Here is a 20308-nt window from a genome sequence, read left to right as displayed (position 1 = left end):
TCTCTTGGTTGCCTTAGTTCCCTTGCTCCACCTAAGCCTGAAACAATGACAGGGTGGTGCAGCTCTGTGCTGAAAAGGGCGGATTCCCGGCCAATCAGGCCTAAGAAAGAACATGTAAATTACTGTGAAACCTCCTTTGTTTAGAATGCTCTCAGTTGAATGAGAAGGGTCAAAGGAGGAAGTTAGTTTGTTCCTCAAAGTCTTACAGCTCTTTGACCCTGACTCAAAATAGACCGGCAGAGTTCCTTGTTATCTATTGTTCCTTACTTCCCCCTAATGAGTACTGTACTTTACCTGAATTATTATGCAAAACGAGCCCAATAAAAGCAGGTTTGGACGGTAAATCCTCCCGCTCCCCACTAGAGGGGGTGGCCATTTCGTCCCTACTTCTCCACAGAAACTAGTCTGTCTCTGTGCATGTTTTTTCTTGCGTATCATCGAGCCATCCGCAGCATTTCATGATCACTGCTGGCTGGTGACCCATGCATCACTTTTCAAAGTTCAGGGACTTTACAAAGTGAATATTTTACAGTATATTATGGCTCTGAAAATTATAACTTAAGTTCAGTATCTTTATTTAAATATATTATATGTAAGCATTATAAACAATCTGAATTTATCTTCATGAGCAATACTGATTTTGCTTTATTAGAAAATGGAAGAACCTCCCAGGAACATTGAAGAATTCTTAAAGTCTCAAAATTGGGTAAGTAGAACATCCTACTTTATGTGCCATACATCTTTTAAAACATCAAATACAGAGATGGAAAAATCTTAGGAACAGACTATAAGAACAGAAATTCTTATGGGCCCCCACTATCTTTTTGTTTTTAAAAAAATTTTATTGAATTTATTGGGGTGACATTGGTTACAAAAACTCTATAGGTTTCAGGTGTACAATTCCATAATACATCATCTGTATATTGTATTATGTGTTCACCACCCAAAGACAAGTTTCCTTCATCACCATTTATTGCCCTTTACTCTCTTGTACTTCCCCCACCCCCCTTTCACTCTGATAATCACCATACTATTGTCTGAGTTTTTTGTTCTGTTTTGTTTTGTTTAATCCCTTTACCTTTTTCACCCAGACCCCAACAACCCTCCCCTCTAACAGCTTGTCAGTCTGTTCTCTATATCTATGAGCCTATTTCTATTTTGTTTGCTTATTTATATCACTCATTAGTTTCCACATGTCAGTGAGATGGTATTTACATTCCTCTGATTGGCCTATTTCACTTAGCATAATACTCTCCAGGTCCAACCATGCTGTCACAAAAGATAAGGTTTCCTTCTTTTTTATGGCTGAGTAGTATTCCATTGTGTAAATGTGGACAGCTTATTTATCCACTCATCTACTGATGGACACTTGTGTTGCTTCCAAATCTTCACTGTTGTATTGTAAATAATGCTTCAGTGAATGTGGGAAATACATTTCAATGTGGTATTTGTTTATAACTATTTACATCCTTTCAGTAAGCTCTATCTTGTAGCATTCCCTCTTGTCAATATTCTGTTCTCTTTTTCACTTCTAAAGAATTCTAATACTGTGCCCTATCAGGAGAATTATATAGACATTTCTATATAATTTTCCTAATATAGGATTTTTGTCTTACATATTTACAGCTCACAGAATACTTGGCAGTTATACTTACTTACATCATTTATCCATTCACCACAGCTTAGACTCATAGGTAATTTGCAGAGGTGTTGCATCAGTATTCTTTGATGTTGAATCAGAGTAAAATATTTAAAATGTGTTTTTATGTTGAAAGCTCCAGTTTCCATTCTGTGTAACTACTTACTTCTGGAGTTATTGGGGCTATATGGGTTTTCTCTTTGTTTCATGCACTTGTGAGTCTGAAGGTCAGGTTTGTTTTTCATTGAGGAGTGGCAAGGGCTAGGAAAAAGATGTTAGTATGGAAGGCAGAGCGAACAGGAGGCTTTTTTAATGAGGTGTGTACATATTTTGAGTAGATTCGACTTTAATTTGCACTTACACTTAAATGTAAACAGAATTTGCTGTGACTAAGCTATTGACAATTGAGTTTCTAAAATATCTATTTGTAAATATCTATTTTCTCTTCCTATATTTGTTTACATTTTTTTTAATATTTTGAAAAAGGATTGCATTCCTTTTAGGAGCAAATAGAAAATGAAAATGTTCCTAGTGTACAAAAGTTTATTTCAACCATTGTGGCAGAAAATTTTAATTACTTTTAGGACAAGTTTTTTGCAACTATTTTAATTTAAATAATGATGGAAATATGCTATAGCCTAGTCACAATGTTTTGGGTCTTTTTTAATGTCTAAGAAAAGGGATTATAGTTAAAATTAAGCCAAACTCAGCAAATAATTATAGAGACTTTTGGGCTGTACATAGTTTGAGAATCTATGATTTTAGATGAAATTTTCCAATTATTTGAAGTAAAATATGCATAGTCACTCTGTTCAAATTCTGCATAATCTAGTCAAATCAAGATCAAAGGTTTATACCTGCCCTTTACCAAAGATAGAATAAAATCAAAATTAAGCCCTGGCCAGTGTGGCTCAGTTGGTTGGAGTGTTGTCCCATGCACCAGAAGATCAGGGGTTTGATTCCTGGACACGGCACAGACCTAGGTTGTGGATTTGATCCCTGATCGAGGCGCATATGAGATGGAACCAACTGATGTTTCTCTCTCTCCCCATTCCTTGCTCTTGATAATCAGTGAACATATTTTTTAAATCAAAATTAAAGCACCATGCTTGTATGCAAAGGATAGCATATACATTAATAGCCTTCCATTTTTATCAGATAATATTTGATAAAACAGCATATCCAGTTGTGCCATTTTGTCATTTATGGGTTTATCTATAAAATTTTTTTATTATCTAGATTTCCCAACCAAATAATTGTATTCCTTAGTGGGTTTTTTTTTTTCAAGTTTGGACTATGTCTATGCATTGCCAAACTATAGGATACTTGAAAATGTCTAGGAATAAAATGACTGGATATTTAATTTTTTTGTTGGAAAAACTTCTATCTTATAGACAATAGTAAAAAGCTAATGTTCCTCAAATTCATTTAAGAAGTATTTTGAGCACCTACTGTGTGTCATGCACATAGATATTTAGAACATATCAGTGAATAAAAACAAAGGTTCCTACCTTCATAAAGCTTTCATTCTTTTTAAAATGAGGCATATTATAATCAAACAAGTAAATAAAACAAAAGAGAAAATAAAACATATTCTAAACTGCTTATGCCTTCCTGAAAAGCCTATCTGTTTAAGTTTTTTTTTTTCTAAAATATAAACGAAAAGGCATGTATTTGCATAGTTGTGCAGTGGTTAAGATTAAAGGCTCTGGAGTCAGACTGCCAAATTGCCTACGTTCAAATGCCAGCTCTGCTACCAATTAGCATTAGAGAACGGTACCTGGAACCTACCTGTTATCTATTAGTTTCTTATACTTCATGCTTTACTCTTTATTACATCATCTAAAGCCCTCTCATTTTGGCCATTTTCCACCATTTCTGTGTTTCTTTTCTAATTGTAATTATTTTATACCTTCTACTCCTCTTTCCTGTCTTCCTATCCTTTGTTATAGTTCCATGTACCTTCTTACTTTCAATCATTTCTCTTCTCATTTCTCTCTTGGTCAATTCCTACATTCTTTTTTTGTTCCTACCCCATCACTTCATCAGCATTCTATTTCAATTTTTGTTTTTATGAAAATATTTTTGTATTTTTATAACATCCTTTTGTTCCACTAATATTGTGTCATTGTCAATTCTCCTGCTTATTCTATCCATTCATTCATTCATTTAACGATTTGTATTCACTACCTACTGTTTGGCAGATAATATGTTCTGGACACTGAAGATACAAACAATGATCAAAAAAGAAAAATATCCCTGCGCTAGTGGGATTTACATCACCCTCCTCCTTCTGCCCTACTCTATACTATCACAGTTTTTTGTTGCTTTTCAGTTGTTTAGGTACTGAAGAGTTGGTTTGAATTCCTTCCTCATCTATTTATCACATTTGATCATCCCTATTATTTATTTCTTACTCTTTGTCTTTTTCTGCTTTCTTATGATTTCTACCTATTGGTGCTTTAATTCCTCTTCTCTTAGGGCATCAGTGTCCATTTCTGTTAACAGACCTGCTAGATTTGTAGTACAGACCTGGATGGTGCTCAGATCCCTACTGTGATTTTTCATGGAAGATCAAAGCTACTTTATGATAGAGAGAATAAGTATTTCATTTTCATTCTCTTTATTCAGGAAATGCTATGTTATTTATTTGTTTACTCGTTCATCTATTCATCCATCCATTTAAATGACCTGTAAGGATTGTTTTCAAAAGTGGCTGTTATTCTAAGTAGACAATGTTTGTCTCTGTGGACTGTATCCTATGATCATAACTTATTTTTTCTGAGATCTTTGTATTTTTTGACACTTAGTACCTGAGTGGTTGTGTTTCTTAAGATATATGTATATGTTTGTAGGATTTGGGAGAGTGTGCATATGTATCTAAGTAATATTCTTTCTTCCAAAAGGCAGAGGGAATGAGATCCCTCTGGGAAAGTTTTCCAACATTAAAAGCTAGGTATTATATAAGTACTTGCTATCATTGGAGAGCACAGTTAATAAATAAACATTTGTAATGGCTTCAGTAGACTTTTTTTGGCTTATAAACAACAGAAATTTATTTCTCACAGTTCTGGAAGCTGGGCAGTATAAGATCAGGGCACCAGCAAATTTGGTGTCTAGTATAAAACCTGCTTCCTGGTTCACACACAACCTTCTTGCTGTGTCCTCACAGGGTAAAGGAATGAGCACGCCCTCTGGGGCCTCTTTTATACGGGCACCAATATCAATCATGAGGGCTCTACCCTCATGACCTAATTGTCTCCCCAAACTCCACTGCCTCATACCATCATCTTTATGGTTAGGATTTCAACTTACAGTTTGGGGGGTGACACAGACATTCAGACCATAGCAGACAGTATCAGCTCTAGTATCTGACAGACATCAGGCAAAGGGGGACAACCTGCACCCCAGGTTTGGGTCATCAGTAAGGACTGTAGCAGAGTGTATATATCATTAAATTTTAGAGTTGAGTGGGATTTGATAGGTCTAACTAGTCATCATTTTCTCTACTATCTTGGCCCTAGCACTAATCCTTTTAGCACTAGTGGTTTTAGTAGACTTTTAAACAGAGAAAAGGGGATTCCTCTTATTTCCCTCTCTTTCCTTTTTTTCTTCCTCTCCTTCCCTTCCTGACTAATTTAGTCCTAAAGCCATTTGGAGGCCAAAACAAGGCAGGCAACCAGATTGACAGGGGAGATAGGATGTACTATGATAGCACAGAGAAAGGTGTCTGAACTCAACCACAGTGAGAAGCATGTCCATGTGACCCCAGGTGTCAGAGTCCAAGGGAATGATGATAGTACCCACATGTGGCCAGGGGTAGGGGTGAAGGGTGGTTTTGGGGGGTGGGGAGGTAAGCTATGGCCTGATGTGGAAAGTCAGAGCCCAAGTAGGGAGTAAAGATGGTGTCTTTGTAGAATGGTCAACCTGGCAGGGGGTGTCAGAGCCTAAGCAGGATGAAAAGGATATCCAATAAAAAGAGGCTGTCAGTATATAGGAGAGATTGGTTAGTGATCACCTGAAAATATTGATAAAATAAATGCATATATTAAAGATAGGGGTGGCTAAGTTTTTTTCAGTGTTGGAAATAATTATAATACAGAAAGAGAGATAATTAGAATGTTTAGAATAGGAATTAGAGGTAGCAGTGTGAACTCATGATTTTTAAGTACATAGAAAACGAAAGATATATGGAACTAAAGCTATATGAAGCTGAAATGTAATGTGTGATACTAAACTAGACCCTTTTGCTATAAAGGGCATTGTTGGTTCAGTTGATGGAACTGGAATAGAATTTAAGGATTGGATAACAACAATGAATCAGTACCCATTTCCTGATTCTGGTGGTTATATTTTGGTTCCGTAGAAGAATGTGTTTGTTTTTAGGAAATACACACTAAAGTATTCAAGGATGGTGGATCATCAGTCAAGTAAGCAACTTATTTTCAAATGATTCAGGAAAAATTTTTTATAAAGCATTTAAAGCTTCTAAAGTTTATGATTGTTTCAAAATTTTTAATGAATACGTTTAACAAAAAATAATGCCGTGTAATAAAATCTCAATTTTAGCTCATTGATTTAAATCATATTCCATCACATTTTTTGCAGGATTATTGGCCAAGGGATGTCCTTTTTGAAGATAGTGATATATGGGAATACACTCTGAATAAAATAAAAGAAGATTGTTCATATGCTTCAATTTATACACATCTACAGGAAAATATCCCTCGAATATATGATGCCCAGTTGATCATGGAGTCAAGATTGGAGGAATGTTCAACTCTTTTGGAGAAACATGCTGCTAAAATATTTGAGTTACACAGCATAATTTTAGGTAAACATTATTTTCAAGTGCATAAAGCAGTGGTCAGTTGTGTGTGTACATGTGTCTGTCAATCTGTCTGCCTCTGTGTCTATGATCTCATAAAAAATGCAACCCTCAGGTATAAAATATCTAAAAACAAAATTAAAATAATTTTTATTTTTAAAACCTCATATTTCAAAATGTTCTAGTATAGGTCTTTAGTTGAATGTGAGCATGTAGATTGAAAGAAAGTGTTCCTAGGACAAAACCTCAAATAGCTGTGCTCTTTGTTAAGCTGGAGAAAAGGTCGCTGAATATCAGGGAAATAGGATTTCGTCAACTGATACTGGTACCAGAGACAAGCGAGCCAGCAAGGGTTAGAGTGCAAGAACTTAAATAACTAAATCCCAAAGTGGAAGGGTGAGAACTGATCTACATGAGCTAGGTTAACTTGAAGGAAGGAGGTATTCAGTATTCCGTACAGCATTCAGAATACCTTACTGAATGAGTAAGAAGCACATCTGCTAGTAATGATAATTTTTACTTCCTTTCAATATTCGTATAATTTTTTCTCATCTAATTAACACTTTCAAAAAAGTTTTAAGATACTAATGGTGATTGTTCTTATTCTTGACTTAATGGGCAAACATCATATGTAAGCCTTAAAAATGCTGATATTGGTTATACTTAGGAAGTATTTTCTATGTATTAAGTAAATTTAATTAGCTATATTAGTTAGATATTTAATATACTTTTATGTACCTTGATTTCTCAAATTCTGAGAATGTGTTTAAATATACTGTTAAATTTACTACTGTTGTATTTTAAATGTTCTTATTTAATTTTGGATTATTTTTAATATAAAATATTTTTGAAATATATATATAGAGAGTGCACATATGCACACTGTAAAAATAACTTTAGGTATATTCATCATCCTCAATATGTAAATATCAGAGCTTGGACTAAAGTCTAGGTTAACTGACTTCATGGTGCCCCCCAGTCTTTCACTAAGCCATGCTCCAAATTGTACTTTCTTGAATTTAAGGTGACCATAAAAGCACAATACAGGTAACTGAGCTACTTGGAAAACATGGGCTTGTTAAATCAGAAGAGAATGAGGTAAAACTTTAGATATAGGAGTTAGTACTGACGACATACTAGTTTGAACTTGACATTTCTAAAAACCAAAAGGGAAGAGAAAATATAACAGTTATTTACTCAGTTAACAAGAGTTTGTGAGTCTAGCATTATGCTTATCAAAATAGCTAGTTGATTCCATTGAGTAGTTTCATATATATTATATTTGAAATATTTAAATCATTTTCATTTTTAAAGAAGATATATGTATGTATACACACACAAAATACACATATATGTTGTGAATTTTTATTTTTTAAAGGTTCTCAAGGAACATTGGAAAAATACAAGGCATTTCTAAGGAAGTACCATAAGAAAAAGATGATAATGGTATGGTATTTGTTTCCATCTTTCTTGAAAAATTATATTTGCACAGAAAATATAATTACTATAATTGGATAGATTATTCTATAGATATTTTTTAAATTTCCTTTTAGTCTTGTGTCTTCTGTCTAACTCTGTGTTTACAAAATAATTGGGGTCAAATTCTCTTTACACATATAATATTACCAGTAGAATGTTGGTATTTTCACAGCACTGGGAGTTATTTAAAAACTTATTTTAATGTATATATACTCATTCCTCTTGTTATTTAATAATTTAAATCCTATTCTAAATGCAGGTTCCACATCAGTTCTCTTCCTATAGAAAAAATTAAGAATTCATTTTAAGGAACATTCATAGCATAGCTAACAAATTATTCCAAAAAATTCAAGAGGAGAAAAGACTCCCAACCTTACTTTACAAGGCCAGTATTATCCTAATTCCAAAATGAGATGAGGATGCTACAAAGAAAGACAATTATAGGCCAATGTCCCTGATGAACATAGATGCCAAAATTCTCAAGAAAATATTTGTAAATTGGACCCACCAATACATTAAAAAGATCATACACCATGATCAAGTAGGATTTATTCCATGGAAGGTTAGTACAATATCCACAAATCAATAAAAGTGATATACCACATAAACAAAATGAAGGATAAAAATCACACTATCAGCCCTGGACAGTGTGGCTCCATTGGTGGGAATGCTTGAAGCATTTTCCAGTAAGCCAAAAGGTCATGAGTTGAATTTCTGGTTAGGGTACATGCCTAGGTTGTGGGTTTGGTCCCTAGTTAGGTGTATGTGCAAGGCAACCAGCCAATGTTTCTCTCTCACACTGATGTTTCTCTCTTTCTCTCCCTCCCTTCCCCTCTCTCTAAAAATCAATAAGCATGTCCTCAGCTGAGGATAAAAGAAAAAAATTCACATTGTCATATTAATAGATGCAGAAAAAGCATTTGATAAAATCCAGCACCCATTTATGATACAAACTCTGAGCAAAGTGGGAATAGTGGGAACATACTTCAACATAATAAAGGCCACACAGCAAAACCAAAGCAACATCATATTTAATGGGCAAAAAACTAAAAGCATTTCCCTTAAGATCCAGAACAAGACAGGAATGTCCACTTTCACCACTCTTATTCAACATAGTACTGAAAGTTCTACCCAGTCAGACAACAAGAAGAAATAAAAGGCATCTAAATTAGAAAGGAAGAAGTAAAACTGTCTTGTTTGCAGGTGACATGATACTGTACATAGAGAACCCTAGAGATTCCACCAACAAACTACTAGAACTGATAAATGATTTCAGGAAAGTAGCAGGATACAAAATAAATATCCAGAAATCAGTTGCATCTTTATACACCAAGAATGAATGATCAGAAATGGAAACTAACAAAATGATCACATTTATAATTGCATCCAAAGAAATGCCTTTGAATAAATTTAAACAAGGACATTAAGGACATGTACTTGGAAATTACAAGACACTGATGGAAGAAATTGAAGAAGATAAGTAAAGGGAAGCATACACCATGATTATAGATAAGAGGAATTAACCTCATTAAAAAGACCATACTACCCAAAGCAAATATAGATTCAGTGTAATTCCTATCGAGATACAAATGGCTTATTTCAAAGAACTAGAAAAAATATTCCAAGCATTTATATAGCACCACAAAAGACCCCAAATAGCCACAGCAATCTTGAGAAAGAAGTACAAGTTTGGGGGAACTGTGCTACCTGCCATTAAACTACACTATAAGGCCATAGTAATCAAAACAGCATGGTACTGACATAAAACTAGATGTATAGATCAATGGAACAGAATAGAAAGCCCAGAAATAAACCCACACCTTAATGGTCAATTAATTAATATTCAACAGAGGAGGTAAGAACATACAATGGGATAAAAATAATCTGTTCAATAAATGGTCCTGGGAAAATTAGACAGATGTGCAAAAAATGAAACAAGCCCACCTTCTTATACCATACACAATAATAAATTCAAAATGAATTAAAAACTTAAACATTAAGCTCAAAATCATGAAATCCTAGAAGACAACCTAGGTAGTAAAATCTCTGATATTTCTCATAGAAATACTTTTTGGTATGTCTCCTCAGGCAAGGGAAACAAAAGAAAAAAATAAGTGAGACAACATCAAACTAAAAAAAAGATTTTGCACAGCAAATGAAACCATCAACAAAATGAAAAGATAACTATTTCAGTGGGAGAATGTATTCACCAATGACACATCTGATAAAGGTTAATATTCAGAATTTATAAAGAATGTATAGTCCTGTCCAGTGTGGCTCGGTTGGAGCACTGTCCCATAACCAAAATATTGCAGGTTCAATTCCAAGTCATGGCACATATGTAGGTTGTGGGTTCGATCCTTGATCTCTGTTCCAGGTCTGGGCCTTATGATTCCTAGTCCAGAAGCATGTGGAAGGCAATCAGTCAATGCTTCTCCTTCATTTCATTGTTTCTCTCCCTCTTTCTAATAGCAATGAAAAAAATGTCCTATATTTGGATGAGGATTTAAAAAAAAAGGAAGAATTTATAAAACTAAACACCAAAAAACCACCAAAAGCCCCAAAACAAAAGAAACAATCCAATTAAAAAGTGGGCAAAGGGCCTGAATAGACACTTAAACAAAGAGGACATACATACGAAAAGATGCTCAACATCCCTTATTATTAGAGAAATGCAAACTAAAACCACAATGAGATATTACCTCATTCCTGTCAGAGTGGCTATCACCAGTGTATCAACAAACAACAAGTGTTGACAAGGATGTGGAGAGAAGGGAACCCTCATTCACTGTTGGTAGGAATGCAGATTGGACCAGCCAGTGTGGAAAACAGTATGGAGTTTCCTAAAAAAATTAAAAATGGAACTGTTTTATGACCCAGCAATTTCACTTCTGGGAATATATCTGAAGAAATTCAAAACACTGATTCAAAAGAGTATATGTACCCCTGTGTTCATTGCAGCATTATTTACAGTAGTCAAGACTTGGAAGCAACCCCAGTGCCCCTCAGCAGATGAGTATATCAAAAAGAAATGGTACATTTACATAATGGAATACTACTTGGCCATTAAAAGGAAAATATTACCATTGCGGCAGCATGGATGCTGGTGCCAGGAGAAAATCCCAGCCTCACAGGAGAGTGCATTGGAGAGACCCACAGGGTCCTAGAACCTACACAAAACCATGCACTTGGGAATCAGCACCAGAAGGGCCCAATTTGCTTGTGGGTAGAGGAGGAAGTGACTGAAAGCCATCTGAGAGCTGAGCAAGCAGCATTGTTCCCTCTTGGACCTCTCCCCCACATACAGCACCAAAATGCAGGGAAGTGGGTTGCCCCACCCTAGCAAATACCTAATGGTCTGCCCCTTACTATCTAACAGGCACAAGAGACAAAAAGTATGGCTCAAATGAAAGAACAGATCAAAACTCCAGAAAAAAATACAACTAAGAGATGAAGAGATAGCCAACATATCAGATGCACAGTTCAAAACACTGGTAATCAGGATGCTCACAGAAATGGTTGAATATGGTTGCAAAATAGAGGAAGAAGTGAAGGCTATGAAAAGTGAAATAAAGGAAAATGTACAGGGAATCAACAGTGATGAGAAAGAAAGCAGGATTCAAATCAATGGTGTGGGCCAGAAAGAAGAAATAAACATTAAACCACAACAGAATGAAGAAACAAGAATTCAGCAAAATGAAGTGAGGCTTAGGAACCTCCAGGATGACTTTAAACATTGCAATATCTGAATCATAGGGGTTCTAGAAGGAAAAGAGGAAGAGCAAGAAATTGAAAACTTACTTGAACAAATAATGAAGGAGAACCTCCCCAAGCTGGGAAAGGAAATAGACTTCTAGGAAGCCGAGGAAGTTCAGAGAGTCCCCAAAAAGTTGGACCCAAGGAACCACACACCAAGGTGCATTATAATTACATTACCCAAGATTAAAGAGAAGGAGAGAATCTTAAAAACAGCAAGAGAAAAGGAGACAGTTACCTCCAAAGGAGTTCCCATAAGACTATCAGCTGATTTCTCAGAAGAATGTTTGCAGGCAAAAAGGGTCTGGAAAGAAGTATTCCAAGTCATGACAAGCAAGGATCTATATCCAAGATTACTCTATCCAGCAAAGCTTTCATTTAGAATGGAAGGGCAGATAAAGTGCTTCTCAGATAAGGTCAAGTTAAAGGAGTTCATCATCACCAAGCCCTTATTATATGAAATGTTAAAGGAACTTACCTTGAAAATAAAGAAGATGATAAAAAATATGGACAGTAAAATGACAATAAACAACTATCAACAACTGAACCTAGAAAAACAAAAACAAACTAAGCAAACAACTAGAACAGGAACAGATTCACAGGAACGGAAATCACATGGGGGGTTATCAGCGGGGAGGGGGAACAGGGAGAATGGGGGAAAAGGTACAGGGAATAAGAAGCTTAAATGGTAGGTACAAAATAGAGAGGGGATGGTTAAGAGTAGTATATGAAATGGAGAAGCCAAAGAACATAATATGTATGACCCATGGACATGAACTAAGGTGGGGGAATGATGGTGGGAGGAGGGGTACAAAGCAGAAGGGAATAAAGGGGTAAAAAAATGGGACAATTGTAATAGCATAATCAACAAAGTATATTTTAAAAAAATGAACAGAATTTTAACCTCAAAAAGGGGCAAGCAAGTCACAGAATAAAAGGTAATTCTTTAATAAATTTTGTTTTATGAAAATAAAAAAAAAACAATAGCACTCTAGGCTTCAGTAGGAGATACACACATGCACACACACAAGTTCACTGAGCAAATTTACCAAATATAAAATTTATTTTTACTTTATTTATTTATTTATTTAATATATAATCTTTATTATGCATTTTTCCCATTATCATTTAGTCCCCTTATAGTTCTCTGCCCCCATCATCACCACACTGTTGTCCATGTCCATGAGTCCTTTTTCCTTTTTGCTCTGTCCCTCCACCCCTGAACTCCCCTGCCCTGTACTCTGAAGGAGCTGTCGTCTATTCTCCATTTAGAAGTCTGTCTCTGTTTTGCTTGTTAGTGCAGTTTGTTTGTTAGATTACACATATGACTGAATATATTCCCATATATTGGAATATGGGAATATTCCCATTGGATATATTCCCATAAGTGATTTATTGATGATAAACATTCTGACAGGTATGAGATGGTATCTCGTTGTGTTTTTTATTTGCATTTCTCTGATGATTATATTTATTCCTGTGTGTGGTATAAAAAGGTGGTCTAGTTTCATTTTTTTTTCATGTATCTGTCCAATTTTCCCAACACCATTTACTGAATAAACTATCTTTAGTCCATTGTATATACTTGCTTCCTAACAATTCTTTAATTTAGAATTTTAAATATTTTATTTTAAATGTTTTCCAGCTTTCAGATGGCATGGAGACAAAGAAGAATATAGAGGTATTTAAAATTTCTATTTTATGTGATTATGTATCAAAGTACTATGTGGAAGTAAAAGAATGTTTATAATAACATAGAAGTAAGTAAATAAACGTAGTGACTCTGGGAAAGAGAGAGAGTTGGGAACAGGTATAGAAGCTTTCTTTTTCTGCTTAGTCTCTTTTCTTGTGTGTAACCTAGCTAAAATTCTTGATTATTTGAGTTGTACCAAAATTAGCTCTGAAATATAATTTTGTTTTGCTTTTGGATTTGGCACATGAAGATGCTAGGGATCTTAATTTCAGAGATGCTTCTGAAATCTTTGATAATACAAAGATTTTTCTTAGGGAGGATAAATACTTTATTTTCATAAAAAGAAATAAAATAATTGACTAATAACAGCTAAGTATTTATCTGTCTTCTGTAGTCATATGAAATTACTAAACTACAAAGAGTGAAGTAATTACTATTATTTGAAATCTCCTCTTTCTAGGGTTGCAACTTCTCTGGATTCAAATTAAATGCGCTTACTCAACTACCCAGAAAATTGGATGCCAAACGAATTTTTGTTCTTATTTTAAAAGCCCAAAACTTGGATGTATGTACATTTTTATTTATTGTGTGATAAGTTTCAAGGATATGATTTAATGAATCAAACCTTTATGTAAATATCTGACAAAGTAGGTGTTTAAGCAAGATGGACGTTGGTCTTAGAGAAGATTTTATGAATTTGACCCCAAACGCAAGAAAAATAAAGGCAAAAATAAATGAATGGGACTATATCAAACTAAAAAGCTTTGCACAGCACAAGAAACTGCTAAGGAAACAAAAAGGCAACTGACCAAATGGGAGCTGATGTTTGCAAACAGCTCCAACAGGGGTTATAAACCAAAATATATAAAGAACTCATACAACTCAACACCAAACAAACAATCCAATTAAAGAAATAGGCAGAGGACCTGAATAAATACTTCTCCCAAGAAGACATATAAATGGCAAACAGATATATGAAAAGATGATCAACTTCACAAGCTATTAGAGAATTGCAAATCAAAACTACAATGAGATACCACCTCACACTTGTTAGAATAGCTATTAACAACAGGACAAGTAATAACAAGTGTTGGAGAGGTTGTGGAGAAAAAGGAACTCTCATTCACTGCTATTGGATATGTAAACTGGTACGGCCACTATAGAAAACAGTATGGTGGTTCCTCAAACAATTAGAGTTACCATATGACCCAATAATCCCTCTTCTGGTTATCTGCTTGAAAAACTTTTATTCACAAAGATATATGCACCCCTATGTTCACTGCAGCATAATTCACGGTGCCCAAGACATGGAGACAACCAAAGTGTCCTGCCATAAATGATTGGGTAAAGACAATGTGGAATATATATACTATGGAATACTGCTTAGCCATGAGAAAAGATGAAATAGTTCTATTTGCAATAACACTAATGGAACTTGAGAATATTATGCTAAGTGCAATAAGTCAGAAAAGGCTAGGAACCATATGATTTCACTCATATGTGGGATGTAAAACTGAAACACATAGACACAGACACCAGTATGGTAGTTACCAGAGGGAAAGGGGTGGAGGGGGTGGTAAAGGGTAAAGGGAACCAAACACATGGTGACAGAAGGTAATTTGAATATTGGTGATGGGCAAACAAAGCAATATGGAAACCAACCCTTGAAGCCTGTATAATCTTATTAACCAATGTCACCACAATAAATTTTAATATAAAAGAGAAAACAAAAAAAGAAGTGCCTAGAATAACTTAAAAGGATTGAATTTATGGATCTAAAACTCAGAAAGAGAAGGTTAAAGGCTGCTGTTATTTGCTCGAAGGTGTGGAAATCCACTGAAGTGACTGAATTTCCCTAACCCCATCTAAACACATTCTTGCACATACAGTCATAGATTAAATTTCTTTAATGAAAGTGTATGTTATTCCTTGTATCATGCAGAACACAATGTTGGGTGGAGATGATGCTTAGTAAAGATTGTGTTAAGTTGAATTAAGTGAAAAGTGGCCTATATTACAGATATAAGGAAAAAGCTAGCCCTGGCTGGCGTAGCTCAGTGGATTGAGTGCAGGCTGCAAATCAAAGTGCCGCAGGTTCGATTCCAGGCCAGGGTACATGTCTGGATTGCAGGCCATAACCCCCAGCAACCACACATTGGTGTTTCTCTCTCTCTATCTACCTCCCTTCCCTCTCTAAAAATAAATAAATAAAATCTTTAAAAAAAAGAAAAAAAAGAAAAAGCTGAGCCACAAGCATGCTTACATACACAGAGATTCAAGAAAACATTAGAAGTAATTTTGTTCAACTTAGAGTCAATATTAAGAGAAAAAGTTCCAAGTCTATAAATAACCTATAAATAACCTATAGATAATCTATAGGTTTTAAAGTATATTTACATTTACTTGAATCCAATAATTATCACAAAGGTGGAAGGAGGTGAGGGACGGAGAGAACATTTACATTTTTAAGGTGGGTTTTGGGTTTTTTCCCCAATTTCCATTTTTTGGTTGTTTTGACTAACTACTGATATATTTTAAAGAATTTTGAGTTTCCTGAAAAAAGGAAGTTAGTGATACTAAACATAACCAAGACTAAGAATAGAAGCCCTCATACAGTTACTTTAGGTAACAAGCATCTTTGCTTGAAATTTACAAATAATTTAAGAAAAAGTATTCAGCTTTCCTCCTGTATTTCAGTTTTGTACTTTTGTCCTTATATACCTTATATGCGTCCTTTGTAATTAAGTACCAGATTTAAGTTGATGCTGTTACTGATGTAAGTGGCTTGTGAAAGAGAAGTGCCCCACAGAATGTATGATAAATAATCTGCTTGCTACAAAAGTATGCACGCTGTGTTTTTTTTTTGTAGACTTGTACTTGAGAAACAAAAATTTATACCTGTGTATTTCAATTTTTAAAATCTTGAACTCTACTGAATCTTGCATTTAAAAACCTTTAGCTGAATAAGATCTATTGAATGTGCCTGTTTAAACCAAGATTTATGGTCTGTAGTAGTCAGGGTAAATAGATTTAACCTTATGTGCCAGTTTTGATCATTTGCTTAAAGAGAACACTATGTTTAGATAAGGCCTAGTCTAGGGTTTTAATGGGGTTCATTGGGATGATTGTTGATATCTGTCTTCAGGGTAAAGGGGAAATTGTAGTATATCTTGGATTTTTGCTATTCTTGATCTAGCCTACACTGTCATGGTTTCCACAGGTCCTGACCAAGTGTGACTTGAGCATATGAAATGTGGCTAGTACGATGGAGCTGAGTCTTTTAAAATTTTATTTTAACTAATTTTATATAAATTCAAAAACTAATACTTGATTCATTTATCAAAAAACTTTCATTATGATTAAAATGAAATGACAATCATGTATTTTATGAAGTCTAAATGCTAAACTCATATTTATAATGAAACTTTAGTGTTCAAACTGAGATGTGCTGTGTGAATTATACAGTATATTTCAAAGGCCTAGTATCAAAAAAGATGTAAATTATTAATTAATAATTTTATAATTATATGATAGTATAATGATAGTTTAAATATATTTGGTTAAATACAGATCATTAAAATTAATTTCACCTTTTACTTTTTTTATGTGGCTACTAGAAAATGTAATATTACACATGTGGCACCACATTAAATTTATACTGAACATTTATACTGGTCTGTAGCCACTGAACATGTGCTATTTACAAAGACTATTTGCATCCACTTGTTCTATGATGTATTTTAATTTGACCTCTATTTGTCTTTTTTTTCCCATAGGAAAAAACTCTTAAAATGTGGAGGACTCATTTTCTCTCAGATGCCTCTATTGCTCTTTTGCATGATTGCTTTTGGTGGTGGTTTCTCCATAAATTTAAGGTATAATGATTTTTTCAAACTTCTTTTTTATGTTGATTTGCAGCTAATTTATTTTTCAGTAGAGGTAACACTGGTGCAAAAAATGTTTTTTGGATCCTTTCACAGAGCTTGGATTTTTAGTATTGCATACATATTAGAAGCTCTGTTTGAAATCTAGAGTCCTTTCAGAGAATTAAGACTTTAATATGGATTTCAAAGAACCAGGGTCTTCATTTAATCAGAAAAAAATAGTGAAATCAAACATTGCAGTGAATGATAAAGTTGTAGCTTTATTGAATACTATAATGTGCTGATAAACACTAAGCCCAAAACCCACTGCAAGTGACAAAAGTCAGTGACATTGAAGGTTTCCATTTGGAAAAGAGAGTCTACAGGTCAGATGGAGAGAGGGTCCTCACTTAATTCATAAAAGTTAGGACTCTGATTAGGATTAAAAAGAGAAAGATGTGGGTATCCGGGAAACAATAAGAGAATTGAAATAAGCAGCACATAAAGCTCATGTTAGAAAATACATGAGCTTAGAAAGAGTGGTGAATATAAATGGCTGCTGTGTAGCCTCTGGATCCAGAAGAACGGAAAACAGAGCATCCCAGCCGTCAGAGTCCAGGTAAGCATTGAGAAGGCGTGCCACCCCATCAGGGAAGCCTGCAAGTGGACTCAACTCTCTGCCTTTCCCCAGCCCAGATTACCCACAGAAAACTGCTTATGAATCCTCACAGAAATTTCATACCATGAAGAAAAGGGTGTTACCAATTTTACATTCAAACTATTTAGTCAGTGCTTTAATGTAATTCCTGGTAAGAGTATTTCTGATACTGGTAGGAGCTGAATGAGGCATAGGAAGTGACATATTAATTCCACAAAGGTAATTACTTAGGGAAATTTGTGAAATCAGGAGACTTTTGTTATCTTAAATTTCTTTTTCTAGCCCTGGCTGGCGTAGCTCAGTGGATTGAGCACGGGCTGGGAACCAAAGTGTCCCAGGTTCGATTCTTAGCCAGGGTACACTCCTGGGTTGCAGGCCATAACCCCCAGCAACCACACATTGATGTTTCTCTTTCTCTCTCTCCCTCCCTTCCCTCTCTACAAAAAATAAATAAATAAAATCTATAAAAAAAATTTCTTTTTCTAGATCTGGATCCCACATATATGTGTTGCCATGATAACAGAGGGAAACCTTACTTTCCCACTAAACATATTAGGATTATATATAACAAGTTTTTGAAGAAACACTCTAGCAGATTCCTAAAAACTGTTTTGTCAGGCCATAATAGTATTTTGTTATTCTGGACAAAATACAGATTTGATGCAAAAATGTTAACATCCCACTACTTTTATAAGATTATTCTTAGACTAACAAGGAATTAGATTTTTTAAATTTATCTTTAAACTATTCTCTAACAACTGCTTACTTTCTAAAGTGACTTTGTTTAAAGGCAACTCTAGAAGTTAGTGTGCAGAGAAATTGTTAGGACCTGTGGATACCAACTATACACTTAAATAAATCTTGGACACAACTGCAAAACAACATATTAACAATATTGTGGGCCTGTGTATGTTTATTTTTAATCTCATACCCCCTAAATAAGCAGGCTTAAACAGCAAATTCGAGAAATGTAACAGAAAACACAGCCTCTGATATAAGACTAGGCAAAAGCCACACATTTTATTTTCTCTTCACCAATTTAGCTGAGGAACACTGGAAATCTTACAAGCCAGTCGAGGCCCACTTTTTCATGCTCTGTCACTGAGCTAAGCTTGAGGCAGCAACTGGCTCTAGGACTGGTTGGAGGGTCTTGTAAGTCAAGGCCAATTATGTGGCAACCACTGCTCCCATAATGACACATGAAGTATCATTTCTATTTTGTGGATCATTGGACAACTGGTTTCTGTGGGCTGTCCATGAGGGTTTTAATACTTATTCTGTAGTGTACTGCTGATGTGGGTCCATGTGTAGTATATGGGAAAGCAAATCCTTCATTCTATCTGAAATATTGTTCCAATTTCTACCACTCAAAGAGAACTTTCCATTGCTTATATGCAGCAGTATCTCTTCAGAAGTATCATTGGAGCCACTAGAAAATGGACTGCAGCCAGCCAACATTGTGTAACAAAGGACTCCCAGACTCCAAATATCACAAACAGCATCATAGCCCTGTTGCATTACGAACCTCAGGTTCTACGAAGTTTGCAGTGAAGCGTGGAATTAAGAGAAGTCCATTTTCTCCTCAAAGTTGTTTTACAAACTCAAAATCACAGATCCTAATGGAGTCCACATTGGCTGATTCATCCATGTATAAAATTTTACTGGTTTAAGATCACAATGAACAACTACTTGACAATGAAGATAGTTATCTGTCTTTGTTATTACAAACAGTACATCACTAGCTTCCTGCCCTGAAAAACATGTTTGAGAATACAGTCAAGTAGCTCTCCTCCTTTCATCCAATCCACAAGATAAACACAACTACTGTCATCATAAACATCCTTTAAACTGATAATATTTGAGTGTTGTCCGTAGCACTTCCAAACTTCAATTTCTTCTGAGGAATCTTTCTTATTTTTATCAGTGATCTTCACTGAAAAATCCAACTTGGTAACTGCATATATGCATTGTTTGCAAACTGAAGGAGCCAACACCTATACCTTCTTTCAATTCATATACTTCATATTCATAGTCTCATTTCTGTCTTTACTTTGAAATGGCAGTGTACCAGTAAGTGTTTCAAACATAAGTACACCATATGGACACCAATCAGGGCTCTAGAAATGACTTCTTCTATTTACTACTTCAGGAGCTGTACACTCCACTGTATCACAGAATGAGTAGGCCTTCTTGTCTTGATCTACTGATTCTTTGCTGTGTCCAAAATCTGTTAACTTCATATGTCCTATTTCATCAAGCAAAATGTTTTTTGGCTTCACATCTCTACACACAGTTTCTAATCAGTGCAGATGATCCAAAGCAAGGGCTGGTTCTGCAAGGTAGATTTTCACGTCTCCCTCTGTAGACAGAACCTTTTTGAATAATCTTGTGA

At 35.0% G+C, this 20308-nt stretch overlaps 1 protein-coding gene across 1 annotated transcript in view; it reads left to right on the top strand.

Moving 5' to 3' along the window:
• FAM227B (family with sequence similarity 227 member B) overlaps positions 1-20308 on the top strand; it is a 207325-nt gene that overhangs the window by 13125 nt on the left and 173892 nt on the right. Inside the window, exons 3-8 of the mRNA XM_036033361.1 lie at positions 653-706; positions 6248-6473; positions 7846-7913; positions 13348-13383; positions 13856-13960; positions 17172-17270. Of these exons, the coding sequence (XP_035889254.1) occupies positions 656-706; positions 6248-6473; positions 7846-7913; positions 13348-13383; positions 13856-13960; positions 17172-17270 (585 nt within the window). The 5' untranslated portion in view covers positions 653-655. The remainder of the gene's footprint in view (positions 1-652; positions 707-6247; positions 6474-7845; positions 7914-13347; positions 13384-13855; positions 13961-17171; positions 17271-20308) is intronic.

The sequence above is a fragment of the Phyllostomus discolor genome, chromosome 1 (assembly GCF_004126475.2).
Source record: "Phyllostomus discolor isolate MPI-MPIP mPhyDis1 chromosome 1, mPhyDis1.pri.v3, whole genome shotgun sequence".
Classification (NCBI taxonomy): domain Eukaryota; kingdom Metazoa; phylum Chordata; class Mammalia; order Chiroptera; family Phyllostomidae; genus Phyllostomus; species Phyllostomus discolor.
The sequence above is the reverse complement of the archived record's forward strand: the minus strand, read 5'-3'. Positions and strand labels throughout refer to the sequence as shown.